At 40.9% G+C, this 27,287-nt stretch overlaps 1 protein-coding gene across 1 annotated transcript in view; it reads left to right on the plus strand.

Moving 5' to 3' along the window:
* The window catches only part of AFF3 (AF4/FMR2 family member 3), a 291,116-nt gene that overhangs the window by 237,129 nt on the left and 26,700 nt on the right, over nucleotides 1–27,287 (plus strand). Inside the window, exons 12-16 of the mRNA XM_026845932.1 lie at nucleotides 3,295–3,460; nucleotides 11,191–12,234; nucleotides 14,739–14,863; nucleotides 18,222–18,423; nucleotides 20,941–21,068. Of these exons, the coding sequence (XP_026701733.1) occupies nucleotides 3,295–3,460; nucleotides 11,191–12,234; nucleotides 14,739–14,863; nucleotides 18,222–18,423; nucleotides 20,941–21,068 (1,665 nt within the window). The remainder of the gene's footprint in view (nucleotides 1–3,294; nucleotides 3,461–11,190; nucleotides 12,235–14,738; nucleotides 14,864–18,221; nucleotides 18,424–20,940; nucleotides 21,069–27,287) is intronic.

Raw genomic sequence — 27,287 nt, forward strand, 5'->3', positions numbered from 1 at the left:
TCCAGATGTTTGTGAAGAGTCCAACAGTTATATTTTATATCTATAGCTGTAGTAACAATTTCTATTCAGCAGCCTAGAAAAACATTTCATGTCACAACAGGAAAGAAATATTACTGTGGGGTTTTTTTCTCCCTCATCCCCTATATAGCAATTCTAAATACTTCAGTCAATGCCAAACAAAAATCATGGTTTAAAAATTAAAACCACAGTCACTAGGGGCAGGACATAAATGTGCAGATGTTTTGTGATGTTGAAGAACTTTTCAGGCAACAGTCACAATGCTGTTGTGGAGAGCACTGGAAATCCATCAGAGTTGGACACTGTCAAAAGCATTCCCTAAGCTACACTGTCAGAAAAGGCAGTTACCTTTTCATATTCCCTTAAGAAAAAAAGTAAGAAAAAAAATCAAAACTAGAAAACCTACTCACAATGGCCTTTATATAGCTCACTATTTTTTTAGCAAGGGATTGACTGTAATCTGTTAAAATAAGTGAACAACTTATATCTAGAGTTTACTGGGCAACCTGTACAGGTGGAAAACTTCATTGTCCCAAAGCAGTGCACAAAACATTAATTTTCCTTCTCCAGGAAGGAAAAATTTTTACAAGCTTATAAGCTGTTTCTGTTTCAGGCACCTCTGTGCCTTAATGCTGTTATACAAATGGCTGCCTGAAAATCTTTATTTACCACATCTACCTGCCTAGACAAAGAGACATCATGAATAACAACAAAAATAGCAGAGGGGAAGTTTTTAAAGGCACTCACTGTAACTGGTACATTTAATGCCTGTGCGTGATGACAGACCTCTTGCCTCCCAAGTGTTGGCAGGCACTTCTGTGAACATGCATGTAGCACCAAGCTGTCCTGCCAGAACATGAACTTCTGCAGTTGCCTCTCTCTAACACCTGATGGTTACAAGGAAGGAAATAAAGGTCAAAAATATAAATGAATGTCAGCTGCTCCCTCTCCTGTTTATTTTACTTGCTTTAATTAGTAAGATGAGATTACAGGTGAGGTTTTCTGCACTGCCTATCCCCACTGTGCCTCAAAGGGTGCCGAAAGCTCTCCAACAGCAGCAAGATTCCATAAGCAACCAGAAACTCTCTGGAGCAAAGCAAGCCATGGGCATCTGTGCAGCTTCCTAGCAAAAGTGAAGGGGGATGCTATAAGTAAAGGCGATGTGGTGGGAATAAAGGCTTGTGCAAGACAGGTGGTCCCATGGGGAAAGATTGTTATATGTTAGGGGAGGCAGGGATAAGGCCGGGAAGTGTGCGGCCATGGGTAATCGCAGAGTTGAAACTGCATCTCTGATGGCCTGGCCTCTTTTCAAAGCTCCAGAAATTGCCTGTCATATGTGGCTCGTGTCAGGTGTCAGGTACTATTTTCCAGAATGAAATGCACCATTAGCAGGTAAAGACAATTCACCAGGTACAACATAGCAGAACTGTAATTATTTATTAGATATTATTTCTCACAAAATGCATCTCCAGGATCACATTGCATTAGCCACAATATTGGACTGATGGAGCATAAACAAGGGTAATGATAAACACTGGTGAATGGAGTTGGGAAGAGATGGTTATTAGGGTACCGGTGTGTTTCATGTGGGGTTTATTTAACAGTCTCATTAATGATCTGGAAAAAGAAGTGAATAACCATTTAATTAACTTTGCATTTGATACTAAATTAGAGGTTGCTGCAGACACCTCCGAGGGCAGGGAAATAAATCAAAAAGAGCTAGAAGCATGTGCAGTAAAGAAGAAAATGAGATCTGGTATGAAGAAAAAGAGCAAGCTAATCTCTCTGGAAGCAAATAATCTAAAATGTAGCTATCTGTGGAGGAATTCTGGAGAAAGCAGTGTTGAAAGAGATGTAGGAGTGTTAATGGACTATATATTCCATCACAGCTCGAGTATATGTTTACAGAAGCAACGCATCAAGAAGCAGGAAGGTAATAGCCCTTCATTGTAGGGCTCTAGTGAGAACCATCTATAATGCTGCACTCTGTTTTGGGCATCCTGTTATCAGAGAGATATAGACAAATTGGAATGAGTTCAGAAAAGAGCCATAAAAATGATCCCATATCCCTGGAGATAATGACTTATGAAGAAAGATCAGAAGAAGTAAATGTGTAAGGCCTTGTCTGAAAGATGACTGAAGTAGGGCAGGAAAACAGTCTGCAAATATGTGAAAGCGAAAAGGGAGGAGGATAATTTATCATAGTAACTATTAGTAATAGGATGAAATAATAAGTAACGGCAATAAATTTAAAAAGGGCAACTTCAGGTTGAATGTAGGGAGAAATTTCTGACAGTGGAATTTGGGTTAGTTTGCAGAGAAGTTTCCCAGGGGTAAAAGTAAAAGCTGCATTCAAGTCATTTAAAATCAAATTGGACAACTCACTAGAAAATGCACCCTGCTATAGGGAACAATCTTCCATTGCCTGGGGAATAAGCTGGATGACTTAATAGGACATTTCACACTCAGATCTTTATGACTGTGATATTTTTAATATGCATGGTCAACTATTTCAGGAAAGTATACATTTCTTTTGCTGTCAGGCCTGATGATACAAACACTTGCATGCAAACATAACTTTTAAGAAGGCAAGTAGCTCTGCTGACAGCACAGCACTGCTGACGTGCACAAACACAAGCCTGAGCTCTTCAAGTTTTTGCAGGATCAGTCTTAGATCTTGCAGTTGTCAATATCAAGATGGTATATACAGGTAACCACATCATTTACGGGTAGGTGAAGAAGTGTGCAGAACAAAAGATGGGGGTTGGAAGCTCCAGTGAGGATGTATTATTATTGTTATTATTATCGTTATTGCTCTTAGTATTTATAAATGACTGGTAGTGTAGAGTTCAACTCCATTTCTTAACTGTTCACCTTTTTCATCCTCTGCTTTCACCTCTGTGCAGTGTGTTCATTAGACAGTGCAAGACTGATTTCTATACTGTTTTTTAACATTTGATATTTTTAATATATCCTAAAATGTCTGTTGAATGAGAAAAGAGACAAGCTGAAGTGAAAACTTGACCATCCCTCAAATGAAGAAGAGATGTCAAAAGGCTACGAATTTAAATGGATATGAGGGTAATCCCATCTTTTCCCCTCAATTGTAATAATGTAGTGTTGGACTCACTTCACCATCCGTTAGCAGCAGACAAGCTCACAGGCATTCAGATAGGTATGCTCCCTAAAACATGGGGTTTATATGTGGATTTTTTATGGTTTTGTTTTCTTCTCTTCCCTCCCTGCTCCCTGATGGGCTCTGTGTGGGGCTTGCAGCCTGGTGGTGCCGCAGTCGAACACCCGAGCCTCAGGAGTCTCCAGCAAAGGGTCGAGCAGCAGCAGTTCCAGTGAATCCGAGACCAGCTCAGAGTCTGACTCAGAGAGTGAAAGCAGCTCCAGCGAGAGTGACGGCAGCAAGCCCTCACATTACTCCAGCCCAGAGGTAAGGGATTCTGCTCTTTGTGATTTAGGGGGGCAATCTGTTATTACACCCACTCAGACCTTTTTCCAGCCAAGCCAACACAAGGAGGCTGTGGGAAAAAAAAAAAAAAAAAAAAAAAAAGGAGGAGAAAGGCCCAGTGATCCTCCTCCTGCCATGCTGTGAAATGCAAGGGGCAGGGGATCCTGGGGCAGATTAAAGAATTTGAAACAAAAATGAAGAAAGAAATAACCCTGTGATATTTTTCTCGAATTGGAGATGAGTGGAGTGCCTTGCAAGGCTCACAGCTTGCTTGAAGTTTTATGCAACTCTGCCTCCATAGCAATGGCTTTCTTAGTGCGTAAGTCCTAATGTGGGCTCCCAGCACTGCAAGGGAACTAAAGGCTTCTCTACACAGGGAAGCTATTACAAAATCAGTTTGAGGGTGGATTTTTAAAGTAAGGCAGTTGTTTTTCACTCATGCACTTCCCTCACCTCACTCTCTAAGTGAATTATTCTCTGCTACTGCTGCCTTTGTGTGATTTATTTTAATCCACCTCCAAAATGGACTCAACTAATTACTCATGGTGCAAAACATTAAGCCCTAGCTTGTCATCTGGATAGCTAGTACTGAAAATTTCCACATGTAGACAAGCCTTAGCCAAATCACAATTAAACTGCCAGTGCTATGCCACCTTCTGTTTTCACCTCTGCAGAGTGCTCAACAGACATGATTTCTCTGCTCTGCTTTTCTACCAGGATTGACATTTTCACATGTTTTGGACAATACACACCTTTAGCACAAAATCATGAACTCCACAGCCACATCACACACATTAATGTATGTTAAAATATTCAAAGATTGTAAATAGATGTTAAATACAGCCAATGTATTTTCTATTCCACATAAAGCATCCAATCACCACACTCCTCTCTCCAAAACTATGCCTCACCTATTCTCCCACCCTGAAAAATTATACTGAATAACCAGCAAGCCTTTCCTCAACTTTTGCTCAGTTATTTGGGGCCATGTTTCCTATCAGGCATAATGCAGGACTCACAGAAACATCCTTAATATATTTTTCTCAGGTTCTGTCACTTTTGTTCCTTATTTAACACTTATTTTCCTTTCTGTCTTTCCTTCGCAGTACTTTCAGATCCATTTCCAATTAATTTTCCTCTCACTTTGTCCCTTTCCTAAATCTCTCTCTATGGCTCTTTCCTTTTGTCTCTATTCACTTGCTATCAGTCTCTCTTCCCTGTTGTCCTCCCTGCGCTACCCCACATCTTGTTTCCCATTCTGAGCATTCTCATCTGACCCATTAAGACCTTGTTCTCTCTCTGCCTAGTTCCCTGCTGGAATTAGTGCAGAGATCTCACGCTTGGTCTCTCCTCTCCCTGAGGGATCTCAGAAGGTGGAAGAAAAGGGATAAAGAGAAGAAAGAGAAGGAACCATTGGAGGGGGAGGAAATATGAGGTGAAAGGAGGAGAAGCATAGTACCAAGGAAGAAAGGAGTGTGTACTATCTAGGCAGATGCCCATAATGCTTGAACTTGAGAGCAGCAATTCCACAGGGAAAAGGGGGAAGTTAATTAATTGAGGCAGGTCATGGATTTCATAAAGTCAATCAGGGGACTGAAAGTCATGGAAATGTGGAGGAAGTGCCTCCTCCTAAGCATTTTATACATATCCTCTCGAGATCTGTGGAACTGCTTCTGTACAGAGCCCAAGTTATCAGTGATTGTTGTCACGAAACAGGTGCACTGCTCCAATGGATTGTCTGTCTTCTTGCATTATATTTATGTGGTTTGCCTTCTAGGACATGCTGTATGAAACATGCTTATATGAAAGTGTAAATGACTCAAAAAATGCAACGGCTGCAGTGGTTTTCATAGGTCGTGCCTTGATGGGATATGGAAGAGGCCATACATGGATAGGGTCAGGATGTCCCAGGGAGGTAGAATACCTGTGCTTTTCTCAAGAGCCAGTGCTTTCCCAGGCACATCGTATGACTGATGGCAGCGGCTCAAAACATGCTTATGTGATGTCTCTGACTGGAAGTCCTGTCTGCTTTGCATTAAATGCTTAAGCTTACACTTATGCACCCCGTGAAGCCATCTTTCTAAAGTATATACCATGTTCTTACCCAGTAAATGAAGAGAGACAGGTTCTTGGAAGTTCTTTAAAGGGAGGCCCTGTCCACCTAAATTTAAGCAGTGGACTCAATTCCAGTCCTAGTCTTAAAATTAATTTCATTTATTGGATAAGACAGAAAAAGCAAATACATCTTTGCTTTTGCTTTAACATTAACTGATAAATTCATGTACAGTGAACTTGAGTGCTCTAGCACATGCTGGGCAGGAAATCCATCTTTCCATGTTGGGACAAACTTAATCTGGAAATCTGCAGACCATTATGAGGCCTTCATTCTGGTTTGGGTTTTTTTTTCCATAATCTGAAATATTATATGCATATACTCAAAAAATTTTATTTTTAGGACAGTGTGTCTTCTGCATTTGAAGTTATATAGAAATTCAATTGCTGTTTTATTTCTTCTGCATTTTTTTCCTCATCTTATTTTGAGATCTTTGAGCTGTTCTCAGGTGTCTAAATGCAGTTGCCTAGAGTGTATAGGCAACTCATTGTAAAGCATACATATAAAATAGATTAGATGAATTGCACCCTAAAAGTGTCTGTTTCTTTCCATTGACTATTTAGAGCTTGTAGTGACTACAGGCTTAGCTGTCTACACTTTATGTCTGCAGTAAACTAAGAATAATGGCTGAGCTAGAACAGGAGACAACATTCAGACTGGTTTCAGTGATGTGGACAAATTAAGGTGCCTCAGACATTAATGTGAGTAGTTACAGTTTTGTAGACTGCCAAACCTGTAATTATGAACAAGGGAATGAGGCTTCTATCTCCTGTTTCTTTGCTGAAGTCATGAATTCTTCGCATGACCTGATTAACGTCATAAATGAGGACTCTGGGAAAACAACGACGTCTTGTCCTTGCAATTATTTCAGATGGTAGAAAAAAACTGGGGGTGTCAAGTCCATAGAAAGAGCTACATTTCAAAAGCTAAGAAATAGGTTTGTTTGTTCTTCATTCCACTGAATTATCCTACAGACTTTTAATAAGACTGAATCTAGTTAGACAACCAGGAATTCCCACTATGCAGGGAGGACAAGAGGGCGGAATGGGCAGAAAGGAAGCAGAGAACCCATTGCATGGGACAAAGCATCAGTGACCAGTCAACAGTAACCAGGCCAGAAGAGTGAGGTGTCCTGTCCTGGGCTCTGCCAGCCCCGCACACCAGATGCAATGTCCTTTATGGGCTCTGCTCTTGTGACTAGTTCACAACCATTAAAGTTGTTTCCCCTTTTTCAAGGATTCACATATACTTTTTGTCCATGCTTATTCCATCATCACAAGTTATACTCTTTAATCTCAAGTCCCCACACTGTGACTGACCAGGTCAGAGCTGAAGTGGTTTGTAGCTCTTCCCCACCCTGCTGTCTCATCAGCAGAGAGCCACCTCCTGACCACTGTGCATCAAGTCCTTCAAGTGCCTGGACACTTGAAGTGGCTGAGGAGCCAATGCCTGTGAATCACTGCTATTCCCTCAGGTACTGTGTGGCACTGACTCTCTTCAGCTCAAAAAATAGGAAAAATGTGTGTGTCTAACAGACTAGCTAACTGGTGAGCATGCTCCTGACACCTCACCAGCCTTTCTTCACTGATAGATTTCATTAGGGAGGCAGGGGCAGAAGAGTTATAGTTTTAGGGTTGCAGCATAGGAGGGGTATGTTTTCTGTATCTGTCTTGTTTGCCAAAAAGTTTTTGCTTCCTGTCTTAAGTATAGCCATGATTCGATTTCCTGACTAGTACACTCAGAAGAAAAGGGGATTTTACCACTCGACCAACTGTAGAAACTATATCTTTGCAAATAGGATTCATGGGCTTTAGCTGTCTTGTGGGCTATTTTTGACAATGACTACAAACTAAACTCTCCTTTCCCTCCAGAAGACTCTTTGTGGCAGGAACTACCTCTTCCAAGGAGTCCTCAGTTCTAATTGGATAAAGCACTAGCAGCAGTGATAATAGTAGCAATAAAGTAGTAGTAGTAATAATCATAATTATCGTCATCATCATCTATGCTTTAAATATAATGACAAGGCGCCACATTTGTATGGGGATTGCCCTGAATAAAATCTTTGATAGCAGGGCAGCACAAGCAGGTTATCACAAGAGTAAATTAGTATGTGGAGTTACAATAGGCAGAGTATTCTGCAGGGATGGCAGATAGTTCAGTCCTACCCCACAGTGGGTTAAGTACATGCCCATATTACAGACTGTCTAATCTCTCAGTGACACTGGTGTCGTGCTTCAAGTTTACCATGGTATTAGCTACACCTTAGGTCCCTCTTTGTAATAACAAGCGTAGAGTGACCCCATTACACTTACGTTGTTTAACAGCCCTTTACCCCAGAAAGTGTTTCTGGGTAATGTTTTGACAAAGGTTTCATTTGGATGCATGCCACTCGTGCCTCTGGTTGCACTTGTTGCCTTGAAGAGATCTAAGATATATAGATGTGCTGTGTGGGAGTCATCCCACCTAAATTTGGATACTTCTACTACAGATACCTACATCTGCTCATCACCTCAGCCTCCCCTTTGCAGTCAGTGGAGAGGAATAGACATTTTTAGGGCCTGGCTCATCTGGTCTATTTAGATGTCTATTTCAAGAGGGAATTTTTCACACCCTAGAAGAGTAGTCCACTGACTGGAGAAGGAACTCCTTGACTAGCTCAGATATAAGTGTCTATGTTGTACAGATGAATCCACCCACAATTTTTAAAGAAGTGTATCACATCCTTCTGTTTCTTGATGAAGCCTGGCACATGTGTATGCCTGTGTTGCATTGGTCCCTGAAACTATCTTTGTCTCGTAAAGTTCCCTGGTTTGGGTTTTCCTGCCAAACCCATATTTCATTGCAAGTCAGCTTTATTACAGACATTCCTATTACTGCTGCCCATCTGGGCACCACCAGCTTTACCCCAGTTAAAAACTGCCTAGTTGTCTACAGAGCCTTGAGGGCAGCATGTTTCCATGACACAAAAAACAAGGGAAAGAGACCATTCCACTATCTAATCACTCTGTATATATATTCATCCCTATTTCCATCCTTATGTGCTGCTGAAAATTTCCCACTTTGAGCAAACTAACTTTTCTTCCATAGAGTGGTATGTGACATGCTCAGGGGGGTGATGTGGACTGGTGAATTAGGGATTTTCTTTTTCTCCCACAAATGCTGTTACACATGTAAAGTGGACTGGCGAAAACCTTCAAATCAATTTTCCCAATCCCTTTTTTCACCAGGCCTGCTCTTCATTCTTGGCTGTCACAATTTTGTTCTCTCGCAAGGTACCTTGGTTTTTAAAGTGATTTCAAAGTACAGTACTTTTCAGTTAGAGCAATCAATTGAATAAATTACTTCCAAAAGGAAATTGGCATCATTCATACACACTGACAATCTCAAGTATTCCAAAACTTTATCTGGGCCCAAAAATAGTGAGAAAGTTTTAAAATTCTGATTTTTAAAAAATTTTGATTCTTTTAATTTACCTGATGGGCTGCAGGCTTTTTACTTGTAGCACATACATCTTAAAGGGTTTTTTTAGCAGACACATCTTAAGGTTTTTTTCAGTAGCCACAAGGATTTGAATTTTTATTTAAATAAACTCCAGAAGTGCATCTAAGCCCATGGTTCTGAGAGTTGAGGCTTTAAGAAAAAATAACAAGTGTCCTGAAACTCTTGACAAAATTAGTAAAGCTGGCAACATTGTTGATCCTTTTTGTTAGACTTCATAGTTGTATTATAGGTTGATGGGACTGTAGTTATTCTGCCTAAGTAGCAGACATATCTCTCTAGGGAAGTAGGATTTTGCCAAGTTATGACACTGTATCAGTTAATCACTGCTTTCTACTTGTTTACTGTGATTCTTTGAAATCCATATTTTGTGAACCACTGTTTTCAAGAATTACAAGGTACATAAAGAGACAGAATGGGATGTAACAGAAAAGCTGGAAGTTTTTTTGAACTTTCAAGCTGCCCTCACTCTGACCTATACTTATGGGCAGAGGTATATTTTCCCCCACGTGCTTCTGATGTATGTCCTTTAAGAAAATAGAACTGAACAGTGGAAAGACTTCCATGTATAGTGAACCTTCTATTATATATCTAGTGAATCCAGTATGTGCACAATGAATGGCACCAAACAAATCTCTCTGTATTTTCAGCAACAATCAAAAAATACTGTTTATTTTAGATAAAGAGTTAAGAGTTGGAAAAATACGTCTTCATCCAAGAGAAATACTGCCCATCCATTTTCAAGATTTACAGCTCAGGAAAGAAATTCCTCATGTAAGATATTAGGGAGTACGCTTAAGAAAAAATAAACTTAAGGCAATCCAGCAAACTTCCCATAGGTATTGGCTGGCTTGATAATGAGTAAATTAGACGGTTTTGCGAGAAGGAATATTTGTATCATATGAATTCTGATGTCTGACTTTTTTGATTATTTTAGGAGCCTTTGCTCTATGTAGAGCGAATACAACCCTCAGTGGGTGATTCTAGAGATGTCTTTGGCTATGCAGGAAACCTGTGTTGGCCTCAGGCACCTACTTTAAATAAGGAGTTAAGTAAGAGACTCTTAAGTTAGACTGTGGATATTCTCTCTCGAGCAAACTTTCTTCCAGAGCATTGGTGGTTTTCATGTTAGACTCATGACACACTTTTTGATTATTCATATGCCTAGTGGATCAAATTTTGGTTCCAGTTACAGAAATCAGGAGATTTTCCACATTGGCTTCTATGGGGTTAGGTTATTGCTGGCCATCTACTCCATCATTTATTTCTTTTGGGGTTCTTTTGCCTTTCCTCTTCATTTTATTACATTCAAATTACTGATTGCAAGAAGCACTAGAAAACACTTGCACATTGTTCTGAAATAATATTGAGCTGTGGTTACATTTGAAATCATGATTATCCCACTTTTCCACTGTCCAAACACCATTATGCTTTAGATGCTCTCTTATAACTTGATCATGTTGTGACAGGAATGAAGAGAAAAACTAACAGCTGCACAATACTCATAAAATGAGCACTTGACAATACCACCACACAACAAATGTTTGTGGGATCTCACAAGATTGTATCGTCAATACCACACAGATTACATGAACTGCCTGGTTAGCCCTCCAACTCCCCACTACATGACTCTATGCTTTTTAATTACTTTTTTGTATTTAATGCACAAAATACATATCCCTAGTTTTCCTACTAGCTATCCTCCCTTAGTCTCAGCCATATCCCTGCCTTGTTTTCCTCCCTTCCTATTGCCATTATATTTTATTCTATTTGGAAACTTGAGAGCGTTTCCCGGTAAAGCTGATTTCAGTGGCACTATGCAAATCATCCTTAGAAATGGTGGATCACAGAAGCCATCCTCCTTCCCAACCTCATTCTGAAACGAAGAATATTCCCACTTGCACGGCATGCCCCACGTCTCCCGTCCCACCACGCAGGGCCAGTGCCAGGGGAGTGCTGCTGCTTGGGGGTAGCTTTTTGACCAGAGGAAAATCTCTGCAGTACCAGGAGGGACCCAGCATTTTGGTGTCCCTGAGGTAGCCCTGGTACAAGGGTAGCAGGGTCTCTGCACTAACCTCATTGCCTTCTGTTTCCCTTTCAGCCTGAGCCACCCTCATCCAACAAGTGGCAGCTGGATAAGTGGCTAAATAAAGTCACCCCGCACAAGGCACCCATCCTGACCCACCATGACGGCCCCGCACTGGAGACCCATCCCTACTATGGTCGTGTGAAGGCAGAGCGACAGGAAAGCGAGAAGACCCCGGCCACTGGCCCGGCTGAGCACCGCAGTGGGGAAGGCCGTGCCACCGCCAGCACCACTGTCGGGGACGGACCACGGCCCAGGACTGCCAACAAAGCTCCAGGCAGCAAGGGCAGCCGCCAAAAGTCACCCCCTGCTGCTGACGGCGGACCCCCAAGGCGGGCAGCAGGGAAGAAGGCACCGCGGCGGACTGAGAGGACCTCTGCCGGGGACGGCCCCCCCTGCCCTGGCACAGAGGAGCCCCCCGGGAGCCACAGTTTTCCAGAAAGCACTGCTGGCGAGGCACCGAGGGCCCGGCCTGGCAGCAGCGGCACCAGCGGTGGCTGCAGAGCGGGTCACCGCCGGGAGCCCCGCTCAACTGCAGCTGGCGAGAAGCGTCGGGCCCGGGGGCCAAGCAAAACGGCGCCCAAATCCAAGGAGTTCATCGAGACTGAGTCTTCATCCTCATCATCCTCCTCTGACTCGGGCTCTGAGTCAGAGCGGGAGGAGCGCCCGCTGCCCAAGGCGCCAGCAGCAGCTGGGGCCGAGCCACGTGCCAAGGACGCAGGGACCGGCGCCGCCAACAAACCCCACGGCGGCTGCAGTGCCTTTGGCTCCATTAATGCCAGGACTAGTAGTGAAATAGCAAAGGAGCTGGAGGAACAGTTTTACACCCTGGTTCCTTTCGGTAGGAATGAGCTCCTGTCTCCTCTGAAAGACAGTGATGAGGTAAAGTCGCTGTGGGTCAACATTGACTTGGCTCTTTTGTCCAGGATTCCAGAGCGTTTGCCTGAAGAGCCGCTGGCCATGAGCGCTGGAGCAAACCAGGTGGCCAGCCTCCCGCAGGGTAGTAGTGCTGACCCCCCCGCAGAGAAGGGTTTACCGAAATCTAGAAGGAAACGCAAGGTGAGCTTCTGGGGAGACTGATCGGGATGGGAAGGGGGGCCTCGGGCAAATGAGAGACAAGCATCTCTTGTGCCCATGTCCAGTGCTCAATGGCAGTGTCTTCTCTGGGATGGCACTTCAGAGCTGGGATCCGTCCCTGCTTGCCATGTAGGAACTGGCCAAGTCCCAGGGGATATGCCATCCCAGGAGGTGATGAAACTCCTGGCTGTGAGGCATCACAGCCCCTTGGAGATGGCATTCACTGTTGGCATGCAGCTTTCCATGTCTTAGCGAAGGCACTGCCTTTTTAGTAGGATAATTTTCTCTCCTGATGCTTCTCTCAAAACCTGAGCATTTGGAGGTGGTGCTTCTGTTGGTAAAGGGACAACCATCGGCCTGTCACAGTCTGCATGGTATCACTGCATGTGTGGAAGAAGAAAAGGCAGTGTCTTTTTTCCCCTCAGACTGTCAACAAGAGGCAAGCCTTTCAGTCCCAGCAGGGAACCCCAGTTTTGTGGGGGATGTGCTTGCAGAGACCTGGGACCTGCCTGGTTCTGCCACCTGCCTCCCTCACAGCCCAGTGGCCCCCTTTTACCTCAGAGCTCTCAGGCAGGTGTAGAAGTGGAAGTGTAGTCCATTAGCTGCCCCCTCCCCAGCAGCACCATCACAGCAACCGGGTGGGCACAGCCCTCTGGCCACATCCACCCTTCCACCCTGCCTCTCCTGCATGCTTTCTGAGCTGCCAGTGGTGCCGAGGAGAAAGCTCCCTCCACCATGAGGCCACAGCTCTCCACCGAGGAGGCCTTCTGGTCCGTTTGTACCAATCTGATCCCAAAAGTCGCTCTGAAATGGAACCATCTTCTGCCAATTTCTGGACAGTTTTACTGTCACCTTCTAAGCTACTGTATGTGTGCAGATATGTATATTTTTGAGGACAGTTTATCTAAATCAGTCTTTCCTTTTTTTATCTTTTTTTCATTTTTTGGTTCTTTTTTTTTTTAGTATCTGAAATGTGGCAACCCTGTTCTGGCTACTGGTAGACCCATAACAAAGAGCCCTGATCAGCTTTGAGATCTGTTTATCTGCATTTTCTTTAGGAAGTAGCATGGAAGTAATTGCACAGTATAAAATGATGGGAAACAGGTCAAGAAAGAGTGGCAGAAGCAAATTTGTGTTTTAAGCCATAGGAGATATCAGTGGGATTATGCCAGGCTGTACACCCGGAAGGAAACAGGAGGACATGATAGAAGAGCAAAATAAATGCAGTCATTCTAGAAATGCTTAATGTAACTTTCTGTTTTAAAGAACTGTTGGTGATTTTAGTGATACAATAAATACAAGGCATTCCTGGAGTACCAAATTGCCCCTCAGCCTGGAATAAGACCGTCAATGGGACAGCTGCTATTCAAGCTCACAATATTCGATCCTCCTTCCCAAAAGACTTTATGAGTAAGACTAATAAGAATGGATTATCAGTCATAAGTGCAAAATTAGAAAGAGGTACTTGTTACTTCCACCTCTGTCATGATCTCAAGAAGATGGGCAAAGTAACAGAGGAGGATGGTTAAGCACTAAGGTGTGAGAAGATCTTCACTACTGTGGAGTGTAAGCCACACTGTTAACCCCCTAGCAGCAGCCACACTGGCAGTGGAGAACACATAAGATGTTGTTGCCATGCAGCAAGGCAATAAATACAGTAAAATCAGTAGATGACAAGTAAAGCAGCCAGCACTGGAAACTGGAGAAGTGTTAGAAGTGGAAAAGGATGTGGACTTTGCAGGAGATTGGAAAAGCAGAGCCTCTAGGAGCTGATGATAGAACCTAAGGAACATAACAAGAAATTCAATAGTGGCAGGAAACATTGGCTGTGTTCATAGTAGTAGGCCAGATATGGTCAGGGTGCAGTCCCAAGTGGTGGCAATATTATTAACAATATTTTTGCTAACATGGTTTTGGCCCGGGTCAGCTTCTGTTCTTCCAGACAGTGTCTGGCCCTCGCTCAGGACCAGACTAAGGTCCCTTCCCAAAAAGCAATCTGAATGTGGCATACCCTGGTTTGAAGGAGGAGTGAGACGAGTGCATGGATGCGAGCTGTGCCATGCTGGCTGGCCTCAGGACCAGTTGCTGATCTGTTCTATTTACTAGTATAGGCATAGTCACTGTTGCCAAGAAAAGAGAGCAAGAGACAAAACAGATATAAGGTTGAGGACTACACAAGAGAAAAGCACACAGGAGATGGGCAAAGAGGGCAATATAAAGAAAAAAAATCCCAAAGTGCAAGTGGGGAAGTGGTGGAAACAAATTAAGTTTTATATTCTACTCCTTTGTCTACATACCGCCTCTTTAGATTTGACTTTTTTAAGACATGGACCAGTTGTCTCTGGTCCATGTTAGGTATGTGCTCAAAGAAAGTGTCATCATTAATACCAAAATACCAGAAAATACTAGCCCCTGACTTGTTGAAATACTTTTGGATTTGTAGTAAATCCAAACCCTACAAGATTATTATCTTTCTCTTCATTCAGTGTGAGAATGAGGAAGAGTGCAGAGACATCAAGAAGACTCACTTAGAACGAGAGAGTTCTTCACGATTAGCTGCCTCTGCTCACAGCATCACAACAGCAAATCACTGCAATATGAATGAAAATAGGTAAGCATTTTCCTTCTTATTTACCACTGAGTCATACAACTAGTTGCAGTTTAATGTGTTATTTTTTTCTTTTAATAGGATTTATTTTTTAATTATCACATTTTATGTTGAAAAATTATGCACTGCATTCTCCTTTCTTCTGGTTTAATGAACAAGTTAGCAGCTCCTGACACATTTATATACTTGCATTTTTGTCCTATTGCACAAAGAAGTTGTGAGTTCAAGTGTGAGGCTCATGGAATGGGTAATTATAGCTAGAGCGGTGCAATGGTCCGAGGCATATTCCCAAACATTGTGTTGTAGGTACCAATTCACATAGGCAATCATGTTATAGCCTTTTCTTTCCTTGGAGTGTTACATTTCAAATTTAAAGTTTGATTGTATAAATACAATTATCTATAAACTCAATGGAAAAGATTGAGAAAAATATTCATAACAATACCTGCAATATTCATTTCCAGAGTATATTTGAGATCCAATATTTTTGAGATTACAGGCAATTCTGTGTAATTAGTAAATATTTTAGGACAAGAAACTCAGACTTTACAATCAAGGAGTTTTTCAAAATATTCAGGGCATGAAACAAATTATTAATATTTAGCATTTGCGGACATGGTTTATGCACACAGAACCTTAGATCAGATCCTCAGAGCAATCATACTGAGTTTCTCTGGAGGCTTTCAACAGTCTGACTTTGGTATGTATCCTTTCAGAGTTCAGATACATGCTGCTTAGTACATGCTGGTCATCATTATTTTTAATAAAATAATTTTTCTGGTAGTATCGGGGTATATCCTGGGATGAAACTGCTAAAATTAGAGAATATTTATACTTACTGTAGTAGGCTTTTCTACTGTACACATCACTGATGAGTTTGAGCAATTCTTGTCATTAATACTAGAAAAAATCATGGAGAAACCTAATATATATAGTGCTTATTCAAAAAATATGCATTCAATTTCTTTGTCCTGACATGTCACATATGTTTCATAAAGTGAAAACAATACACAGGACAGTTTGCTTTATTGTGGGTGATTGCATGCAGACATGCCATTCCTGTTACCACAGTGTCCTATGTTTTACGTCGCATTCATTTTCGCAGAATAGCATGGCTGTCATAGCTTGCTATGTCACAGGGTTTATTCTGTGCTTCCTGGAAGCAGGACAATAATTTGTGTTTTGCTTGACATTATATTCAGTACTCCTGGTAGCAACTGTACATTAAAGAAACAAAGAAGGTCTTAAATATATATTTGCCCCCTAATTCTTCTGTGGTCTGCCCTGCTCCCAAGGTGTTTCTGTGGCTTATGCTGCTGTAGGACATGGTACCAAATGCTAATATTCCCACAGCTGAGGATGGGCTACTGAGGCTGTAGCTAAAGCAGCAATGACGATATGAGGACCTCCTGTCCTTCTTGCAACCAGCAGCTGCTCATGCTGGCACATCCCTCCTCCATTTATGCCACCATAGCTGCCTGTGAAAGCCTCATGTAAATTCACTCAAGAAACTTGTCTGAACCCACAACTCTTTCTTTTTCTTTCGATATTACTATTCAGCTCCCAGCAGAGCCACACAGTTTTATCAGCACAGCTGAGGGCTGGTAGCAAAGAAAGGAGTGTAAAACACCTTTAAACATGAGCATTTTCTACTCTGGAATTACAGTCTGAGGTGCAGACTAAATAAGGCCCTGCTTCATAAGAAAGGCTTCAGGGTCAGGCAGAGATACCCCAAATGTCTTGCACCTGCATCAGACGCCACAATGTGCCCAGTCCCAGCAGATGACAGCTCACTGCAGGCTGTTCCGCATGGCTTCTCAGTTTGACATGCTTGTGCTGCTGCAGTTTGGCTGCTCACAAAACATTTAGGTGGGCCCTACGCAATATGCCGAAGGCCGTGTAGAAGGTTTGCCACACAACTAGAGACTGCAGATACTCCTCACAAGCTCTGGGCTGAGCTTCTGAGGCTTGGGTGCACTTCCAAAGAGCTATGGCTACTCTTGGAGGCTTTAGGGCTGCACTTTGACAGTGGTGTATAAACATGGCTAGCCAAGGCATGGATTTGTGTTTGAAAAGAGGAAAAGAAATGACAGCATCGACCTGCACATTCAAAATAGTCCTAACGATCTTATTTTAATTCAGGGGAGAAGGGCACAATTGTCCACCTTACACACCCTGATTCTTGCTTTCATAAACAGCATTAGTGATTAAAGCAAAACAGTTCACATTGTATTTTAAAGGTACTACATGGTGGGAAACAGGAAAGGTTTTGAATTACAATTCATGGCTTCTTTCACAGCTAGTTTTTAAGGACTTGCCAGATAAATGGACAAATGTATGATAAGAGCATATTTAATTAGCTCTGTTCCCTGAAATTATGTGCAGAAATAAAGTATACTTTGTACCATATTCTTTTTTTGCGATTCCATTAAGTGTATACTGTCTGATACAGTAACTATAAAGAAGTGAGAATTGTCCATAAAAAGTAATAGGCTGAATAAAGGGGAATGTGACAGGGAAAGGTATTGTGTTAAAATAGTCTGTCTGACCTTAATCACAGTTTTAGTCTTAATGCAAACTGTCTCCTTAAAAAAACTTTTACTTTGTGTGTGCTGCTTTAAGATTTTCAGCTAAATATTTTCTTCAAATTAGTGCATCCGAGGTTTATTTATGGGCATATTTTTACAGTCTGTCTGACTTCTCCTCACCCAGAGCTTCTCCCAAATAAATGAAAGCTGAAAATACTGTCTGTGTTATAGCTTCCTTCTTTAGAAGATGGAGCAGCTCACATTTCTCTGCGTCTACTCTTTGCATATGTTTCCTTTTGTCTGCACTACCAGCCGATCTTTCTTTGTCTTCAAAATCTGTATTAGATTAGTATAAACAGTGCTACCAAAGTCTGGGCATTGAACACAAAGACAAGCCAGTCATCTTTAAACACATTTCCTGTTTTAGTTCACATATGGTTTTATTGCCATGGCTTATAAATTGTCACCTGTAATGGTGAAATAGGGCTCCATAACCTGAACTTACACTTCAGAGCCTAATCTTCATCTCCAGCTATCCCTTAAGAAATGGTGTGCAAGTGGCCATTTATCTCTCTATTTTTTTTTTTTCAAGTACTCTGATATAGACTTTATATTAACTCCAGAATTACAATTTGCCTTGAAGGGAAAGAGGAGAAACATGATACAAATTTGTAAATGAACTCTTGGTCCCAATACTGTAAGCTTGTTTCCAGATACCAATAGACTTTATCCTGCCAGCAGATTTTAAATTCAAAGTTTTGGTAATATATAAAACATTTACCTTTCTCAAAGCCAGCTTTGTGACACTCCATTACTGTAATTTCCATTTCCAGCTTGGCAATACCAATAAATAAAAATGAGAAAATGCTTCGGTCACCCGTCTCTCCCCTCTCTGATGCATCAAAACACAAATACTCCAACGATGATTTAACTTCCTCCAGCAGACCTAATGGCAGCAGTCTATTACCTTCCATCTCCTCCAGCAAAAAACATAAGGGAGAAATCCAGTCACAGCCACATCCCGGAGACTTCAATGTAAGTTTATGCTGTTGTTCACAATATAAAGACTAGCTGTATATTTTTCACTTTGTATTGCAGTCTGTGATAGTTTTGCAGATTGTTATGCAAAAAAATTGTAATAATGAATCTTGTATTGTAAGTTCAGTTTTTCTGGTTTGGAGTTAGCAAAGCACAGAAGAAAGGAAAGAGAGAAAGCTGTAAAACAGACAAATAACAAAGGCTACATTACCAAAAGGTAAAAGCTAATGGCCGAAAACGGATTACTTTAGGCCTCAAGATTATTGCTTGGCCATGATGCAAGCCCCCTACATCCAAAAGTGTGGTTCATGAGGCCTCTACTGTATAAGGCCTCTACTCAGCCACTGCCTAGTGATGAGTGTGCCTGTAGACAAGTTCTCCTACATGTCTTACAACCAACTTTCTCAGACACTTCTAATTACTCTTGATACTAGTGAACAGCTCAGCACCAGCCTCACAACTCAGCTCCATCAGATCCCAGGTATTCAGATACTTATCAGAGAGTCTTGCTCACATTAAATATATCCAGACCACTTTTCCAGATAAGGCCATATTACTACAATGTGTGGTAGCACTGCCTCCAGAGCAAGGAATGAGAGTAGATGTTGCCCCTGTTTATGCATGAGTACTGTGACTGGGATGCTGGAGTAAAGAGCCTGTTAGCTCTTCTGACAGAGAATTCACATATCCCTCTCTCTCTCACCTCTCAAAATCATACCCTACCCACCAGCCTACACCACACTGCTGGTAGAAGATCAAGAGCAGAATATTATCATGTCCTTGCCTTGAAGCTGTTCTGCTTTGTGTGAAATACCTAGAAGAAGTAATTTGGGTACCATCATATTGATGTCCACTAGTCAAGCTGTTAGGGCACTCTGCTGCTGCTAGAAAGGCCCATGCTCCTCTCCTTGCGACAAAAGCCGTTTATATATTTTGTCCTGTGTCTATTTGTTGTATTTATTATATGATACATAAGAAGCTTCAAAAGCCTAAGTATTAGTGCTTAAGCAACTTTCAGGAAAAGAAACTACCTGACTCGCAGTGTCTTCCAGACACTATTGCTGTAGGGATAACTGGCCCCACAGTATATGTTAAGTATATATATATATATATATATATATATTTAAATATATTTATTTTTTGAGAGTGGAAGGGGAAGTAGTAACTATAACTTTAATTTTGGACACTTTAAAAAAAACAAGTTATCATAAATTGTGTCTCAAGAATATCTCACAGATGCTTTTAGTAATACAAATAAAATTAATTCAAATAAAAAAGCATTTCAACATATCACAGTCTTTTTTTTTTTCATGGATTAAATGTAAATTTTTAAACATTTTAACTTCTAAAACATAAGTTTAGGGATTTATAAACCATTCAGAATTATAATGATATGATTCTTCACTGGGCATCTTGAAAACAATTTAAATTCTTTCACAGGCAAATGTGCTGGAAATCAAAAGTAAAAGGTGATTGCTTTATGATCCACACCCTTAGCAAATGCGTTTCACTGAGATTTTCTGCATAGCCTAGCAATGCACCATTTGGTCAACATTTTAACAACCTTTGCAATAAAATTCTTATGTATCTGGTTATTCATCTGAAAACTTTAGCCTGCAGAACTGATCTGGATGTGCTATATAGAAGACTCGTGAACTATGAATGTTAAAGTTAGCTTTGTTTTATCCCATCTTCCCATCTGGCACCTAACTGGCATGCCCAAGAGGTCCTTTAAATTTCTGTAATTCCACATGCCAGGGAGTGACTTTCATCCGGTTTAGTTTTTTGTCCATTTCCCTATTGCATTTCTGTCTGTCAGCTGATGAAGAAAGAACCGGCAGTGGTTATCAACAAAAGACAACCTAGGGCCCTCTGCTTTGCACTGTACCACAGTAGCCCACACAGCAGGTCACTTAGTGGGATGAAAAGCTCGTGAGGCCACGTGAAGAACAGGGCTGCAGCTGAGGGAATGCCTGAGACCCTGCCAAAAGACATGTGCTTCTGCTGTGGCACAGAGCAGTGATCTTTCAAGCTGGTCAGGGACCCTGAAAGCAACCTGGACCTTGGGCTACAAATCCATACCCCTCAGGCAGAACAGCAGTGCATCGTGAAACAAGTCAAACAAGTGAGCCTTGCTCTCCCGAGGCAGTTTGGAATGTCAGTTTGGAAGCTGAAGACTAGAGATATAACTTGATCTTCTAAATAACCACAACAGATCTATTAGTTCATAATTTCACTTACTGTGTTTCAGAGTGTTTTGATAGTTACTAATAATTCTGCTCAATTTCTTCTCTATATCACATTGAAACTCAAGCCCTTTACAAAGTGCTCTGAGCAATATCTGTGAATTTGTGGCTATCAGTGACAGGACAGTTGTACATACTCCCTGCTGAAATAGTAGGAAAACTAACTGCCAATTTACAAGACAATGCAAAGACTCTCTGTTGTTTATTAGTTGCTTTTTTGGAGTTAGTAGCCAATTCCTCAATGTCTTTTTTGCTGTTTGTTGTCTAGAAAGCAGTTCACATCAATTCAGAAAATGTTCTTCTCTGCAATAAGCCACAGTCCCAAACAGAGCCTTGGTCACCTCTGTCCAGCACACCCAGGGACTGCAGAAGGACAAAGCTTATCTTTGATGATATGTAAGTACAGATGTCTTTAAAATAAAGAAAACAATGTCATTTCTTGCATTTAAAGAGAGAAAAATACAATTTGTCCAACAGGAACTGGGACATGGCCAGTATTATAGTAATACTCTACAGAGAAATGAATGAGACATACTATATAAACTCTTTAATTTTTCCTCTACTACATCCTTCACACATCCCCTGCTCTCCTCCTCTGAAAATAATTTAAGCTGGTAACTGTCTTTCTCTTCTCTTTGGTAAATTAAAATTGCTGGTTTGTTTCCCAAGGTCATTTAGGATGTGGTATTATTTAGATAAGGTATAAAGGTGAAAGTGAAGGTTGAAATCCTAGTAGGTAGAAAATCCAGATTCTTTTTGTCTGGTAATGTTTTAGCCTGAAAATACGGATTTTTTTTCTAGCTAGTGTAGAACTAGTTCTGTTCAAGCCACGTCTCAGACTGCCTGGAGCTCTATAAGCTATGTGACCTTGGCGCACCTTTCATACTCCCAGACTTTCACCCACAACATCTCTAACTCTTTTATACCAAAGGAAAACCTGGGATAACAGCCTTGTTTTCTCAGGAACTGCTCTCTACCAGAACGGGGATATAATAATAATAATGATAATAATGATAGTAATGATGATGATGATGATGATGATGATAATAATAATAATAATAATAATAATAATAATAATAATAATAATAATAATAATAATAATAATAAATGTTTGTTTACACTACCTGGTCTCAGGGACAACTTGAGGCACAGCAGCTTCTCATAAAGAGAATCCAGGTTTGTTACTATAAGGTATAAATAATTCCCGTAGACTTCAAAAGGATATAACCGTTTCATATGTCAAGAAAAGAAGGCTGGTGAGATTAATTTCTGTGTGCATTCATGGCAGTCATAAGGAGATGTAAACTGAATAAATGTAATCCATTTTTCTGCCCCTTTTGGAGAAAACTCTCCCTTGTGTATATATCCTCATTTTCCCTCCTTCTCCACCTCCCTCCATGTTTTTAACTCTTCCAGTGCTTTTATTCAGCAATCTCCACTGAGGAAATTTGAAACTGTTTAGAAGTACTGCCTAACTCTTCATACCTCTTAAAATACTTGATCATCTATAACTTACTTACAACTGTTCAGTTTTTCTGCAGTTTAAACATGTACATACAAGGCAGAAAGGTATCAGTGTGCCTGATAAAAGTCAAAATTGTAGGTTGTGCTCATCTGTTTGGATTAGAAAAAAACACAAGCTACAACAGAACTATTGTATCTTCATCTGATTTTTTCTCTCAAGATGTTAACACAAACCATGGGGACTGGTTTGTTTCATTTGTTTTTTCCCTTAGAATACTGACATAGGAAAACTGCTTTTTTCACCATCTCTATCATCTGAGAGGCTTTTATCACTTGCTTTCTCCATTAGTGATACACGTGATTTCTCTGCCAGGCATCTTCAATAAAACTGTTTCACCTTTACAGAGAGAGATACAATTAAACTGTTTGTGTATAGTGCCTTCCATGTGGAATGTCCCCAAGCAACTTGTGGCCCATTAAAAAAAAACAATCTAAAAAGATAGATAAGATAAAACACAGAAGAAAATATGTCTTAATTTGCCCTTAAAAAACAAAAATGGTTAAATGCCTTTTGTGCTAACTAGAGGAGGGAGATTTTTATGTACTACAACTGTTATCCACAACCTGTATCTAGGAAACACCACCAGAATACCAGCTATACTAGACCTTGATTCTGAAATGACTGTGCAGAGAAGTCACTGAAATGTAGATTAGACTGGTTGCAAACGTTAAATGTCAACAAATTTGACTCACATGTTAGAAGGATCAAATTAAACATGGCAGCCAGTGTCTTTCAAATTCATATAGTACCACAGCAGAGGATATGAAGAAATGCAATACAGTAGGCCTAAAATTATGTAGTAATCCTAATGGCAGTATTTGTCCAAAATGATGCCTATGAAGTATTTCATCTCATAATCCATGAAGTTCTGAATTACTGTAATCCAGACATGGCTTTAAAGTCTTCATTTTAATCAGACTCTATAGTTTTTAAGAGACTAAATCCCTTATATTTGATTTGAAATGACAACTAATTTTTTTGACCAATCAGTGTCTCTTTGCTTTATTCTCAATTTATTTTCTCCAGATCATTGACAACAGCTGTCACTACCAATAAATTGGAACACAAGTAGGTCAATAAAAAGTATATCTTGCTTGGCAGAGTACTGTATACACATACATCGCAATACAAAAGTAAATATAGCTAACAGTCTTCAAAAGGCAGGCAAAATCCTACTTCCCCTGGTTTGCCATTGTTTACTGCCTGCTCTAAATATGCTTCAAGGTACCCAGCATGCCCCATGTATAAGTGACATCAATGCTGTTTCCAGTATTAATTCTTAACAAGATTTCCTGGATTTTTGGCCATTTCTGACTCTATGAAGAGAACATTTTCAATGCTACATAATAATGCTTCAAGCCAAATTCAGTCCTGCTGTAATTTTACTGAATGATAGAATTCCCAATAACTGCATTTAGGAACAAAGTCTGTTGTCCTTGAAGTGATAAGCACAGACATGCTGTGAGTGCCCAAAGGCACAGTCCCACACCCTCCTCAAAATACTGTGTGTGTGGTATAAAAAAAGAGCAGAGCATACTCAGCTTCTGTTTTCCTTATGGCTAAATCAGAACATGCTCCTCAGGATTATTTTCTCATTTGCATTGTGGGTTACCCTTTCAAACTTGGGGTGTGGTTTTTCTGCACTTACATTTATTTTCCTTTTTTTTTCTGGCCTTATAGGAGCAAGATAATACATCTTCAGCTTTTTCTTTTTTTTTTTTTTTAATTCATATTTTGTTGAATGTTTGTTCCACCTTTCTGGATTTAGCTGCTACATGCACAAACCAACTTTACATTGTCCAAGGGACATATCCTGCTGTGAGATAGCATTCCTGTGTTTGTCAGCCAGTAAAAGATATACCCAGAAAATATTCAGCCTGTAAAGGTGTTATGCATAGAGCTCATAAAGAGCTCAAAATATAACTTTCTGGAGTATCAATTTGCTCTGGCTTGTACCCCAAGTCTCTCATTTTCAGTTTCCTCTTCCTTGTTCTTCTGCCTCAGAGTGGAAAGAAAAAGATGCCCTTGGATTGTGACTCCCATACAACATCTGGAAGCCATCTCACTTTGCATTGCTCAAAATGCCTCAAGGACTCCCAGTCTTCTGAAGTATTTAGAGAGACTTTTGCAGTGCTGAGCACATCCTCAGGAGCACTGTTAAGGAATAGAGCTTGGCTCCTCTTTCTTCTCATCAGCAATCTATAAAACCACTGGTCAGATAGACCAACATCTACTATCATAAGTTCCTCACAAATTCCTGTGCTTACTTTGGACTGCTCTGAGTTTCTTGGCTTTGAGGGATTTCAAGATTTCATCTGACTATCCCATTCTTCCTCTTCTTCCCTCCTTACTTGTGGCACTGAATTTTCTCATGTGTACACTGCCCATGAGAAAATAACATTTAACTACTAGACAGCAGACACTGCCTCCCATGATTAGATAATTAAGCTGCTTGTTCTCTGCAAGACCACCTAGCTCCTTTCGTTTTAGGGATGCTTTGTAAGAGTTTGATCTGATGGGAAATAGATGCTTAATCAGCTCTAGCAGGAGATTGTCACAGGGTAAAGAATTTATAGCCACTATTTCCTGTCATCAAAGAAAACCCAGAGCTGTGGACCTCGTGTGAACTTACAAGCTACACCCATGCCCCCCCTCTGTTCCTATGGCAAGTGGTCCGGCACTGCTTATGTTTATGCGATTAAACTGTCTTCACGCCCCAAAACAAAGAGCACTCACTGCCTCTGAGAACAGTGCCTACCCTCTGCTGTCCCCTAGCTGTGCCTAGGCATTGTCTGGAACCAAGCTCAAAACTATGTCAGGGAGAGTATTAGCTATTAAACAGCACAGATGATCAAATGATAGAGCTGGTTTCCTTGTCCTGCTTATTTCACTTGCACAGACATAGCCAAGGAATGGTTTTGTTGACAGACTCAGATCTGAAATAGCCTCTGATAAGTTTGGAACACAGGCAAAAGGATTTATTTGCGTCAATTGATTTTGATGTGCCTTTTTCTTACTGTACGGATTCACTAGGAAATATCTTTAGTCCACAATGAATCATAATAGTGAGCAGGACAATCTAATCAGGCTCAACAAACCCTCCTCCAGGTCTCAGAAGCAGAGCTGAATCTCTCAGGAGAGGACAGTCTTTCCCACCAGTCTCTCCCAGTCCTTCATCATCTCTGCAACAGATGAGCAATGAGCAGATGCCTATGGCAGGCAACGAGCACCCTCCAAACCCTGCAGCTCTTTGACTAGTCTAGGTCTCGTACTGAATATGAAGAAATCTTGTCTAACCTCCCATGGTGATTACCATTCTGCCACACCTCTGGTTCTTGACATAGCTTGTTTTCCTCAGGTTTGGAGGCAAACATTGGTTTCTCCTTGAAGAGCTAAAAGTCCATCCCAGTGTAACTCAGGGTTTGTCTTCTTGTGATGGATCACAGAGTGATGTGGGTTTTCATCACCCTCAATGCCAGGATTCACAGGTGTGGTGTGTAAGAGATATGCTAATGCCTCTATTTGCAGCTTAATTCCTAAGTCAGCTTTGCTGTCCCTGTGGCAGTGGAAAATGTCTTAACACATGTTAGAAGAATGTGCTTCAAGTCAATTTTCCACAATGTAATTACCCAGCAGTTTCCCTTTGGACTAGAAGTCACACTGTAATGGCCCTAGGGTGCAAAGGCTGTGATCCCCCCAAGGAAACCTGGGAAATTTCCTCATCGTTCCTTCAACATACAAAGGATATTTTCATCTTCCAATGATAACGAATCACACTAGCAAATGATCGTAACCACTTTAGCCTAGAGAATCACAGATACACTGTTCAAACTCATTTTTAGCTTGGGTGTAGCCTGTTCATCTTAAGAACCAACAATGAATCATGGAGCTGGAGAGGGACTGTGATGACTTAATGCACATGAGGAATACCATAGAATCATAGAATGATATGGCTTGGAAGGGAAAAAACACCTAGATCCATGAGCAGGGACACCTTCCACTAGATCCCCAAATCCCTATCAGATATTTTCCTGGTCTTCTAGTCCCTGATTGCTATTTATTTCAAATCCTATGATCACTGAAGTTTTTTAAATAGGCATTGCAGGACAGGAGCCCTGGATAGCATTCTTGTTTCAGGATTGCCTGCTCCTTTCAGTGTAGATACCCCATTCATTGCCTCAGGTTTCACATGTACTCAACAGTTTCACCCACACCTTGTCTTCTCACTCATCAGAGCTGGGAATATCAAAGCTAGCTGTCAGGTAGTCCCTCTCCCAGAAAGATCTTTCTGCCTTAGGTTTTCAGCTGTCTCTTAAAAATTCAAGGTGCGATTCCATGGTATTATACAACAATATAGATTTGGACTGCCCTCTCTCCCTAGGTCTGACTGTAAAGGCTTTTCTCCTCACCTTCGACTGAAATGAGTGATTTCAGAATATCTATTTAACATACATTGAAAGAGACACAATTCTAGTTTATCTGCAAGGATGTAATGTTTTCTCCCTCTGCTTTTAATACAGAAGCTCAAGTCTCTACTGTTAATACTTCTTTCATTCCTCTCTCTTCACTTGTACATTTTGCCATTGCTAGTCTAGATGTTGATTTCACATGGATACCTTCGTCATGAATCTGGATTATGTCCAGGAATTTGTAGTAGTTTTTTACTGTGTCATGATCTCTTGTATTTCACTACATTGACATGGTTAGTTTGGGGGATTTTGCATTTTTGCTAAAATAGGAATCCCCCTTATTTTATCCTTCTACATTTCATTTAAATTAGGTGCCAGGCTTTAATTTCATTTCTTTTTTTTTTTTTTTTCAACACTAACTTCCTCTAGGTATCTGTACTATTCATCTATTCATCTAATCTAAGCTATTGACCTTGTTATACTAATCGCAACAAGATAGTAGTTCTGTTGTAGTAGTGTGACTGAGTAAATTTTTCTTACATTTGGCCCAACTCCAATCAGATCTTTTGTTCCTGTCTTTCTGAAATGCCTATAGCACTGTCATTTAAATGATTCACAAATACTCTCTGCCCTCTCCACTTGTATGCCCCTCTGCTAAACTTCCCAGACCTGCTGGGTCTG

Source organism: Athene cunicularia (assembly GCF_003259725.1).
Source record: "Athene cunicularia isolate RWA chromosome 1 unlocalized genomic scaffold, athCun1 chr1_part1, whole genome shotgun sequence".
NCBI lineage: Eukaryota > Metazoa > Chordata > Aves > Strigiformes > Strigidae > Athene > Athene cunicularia.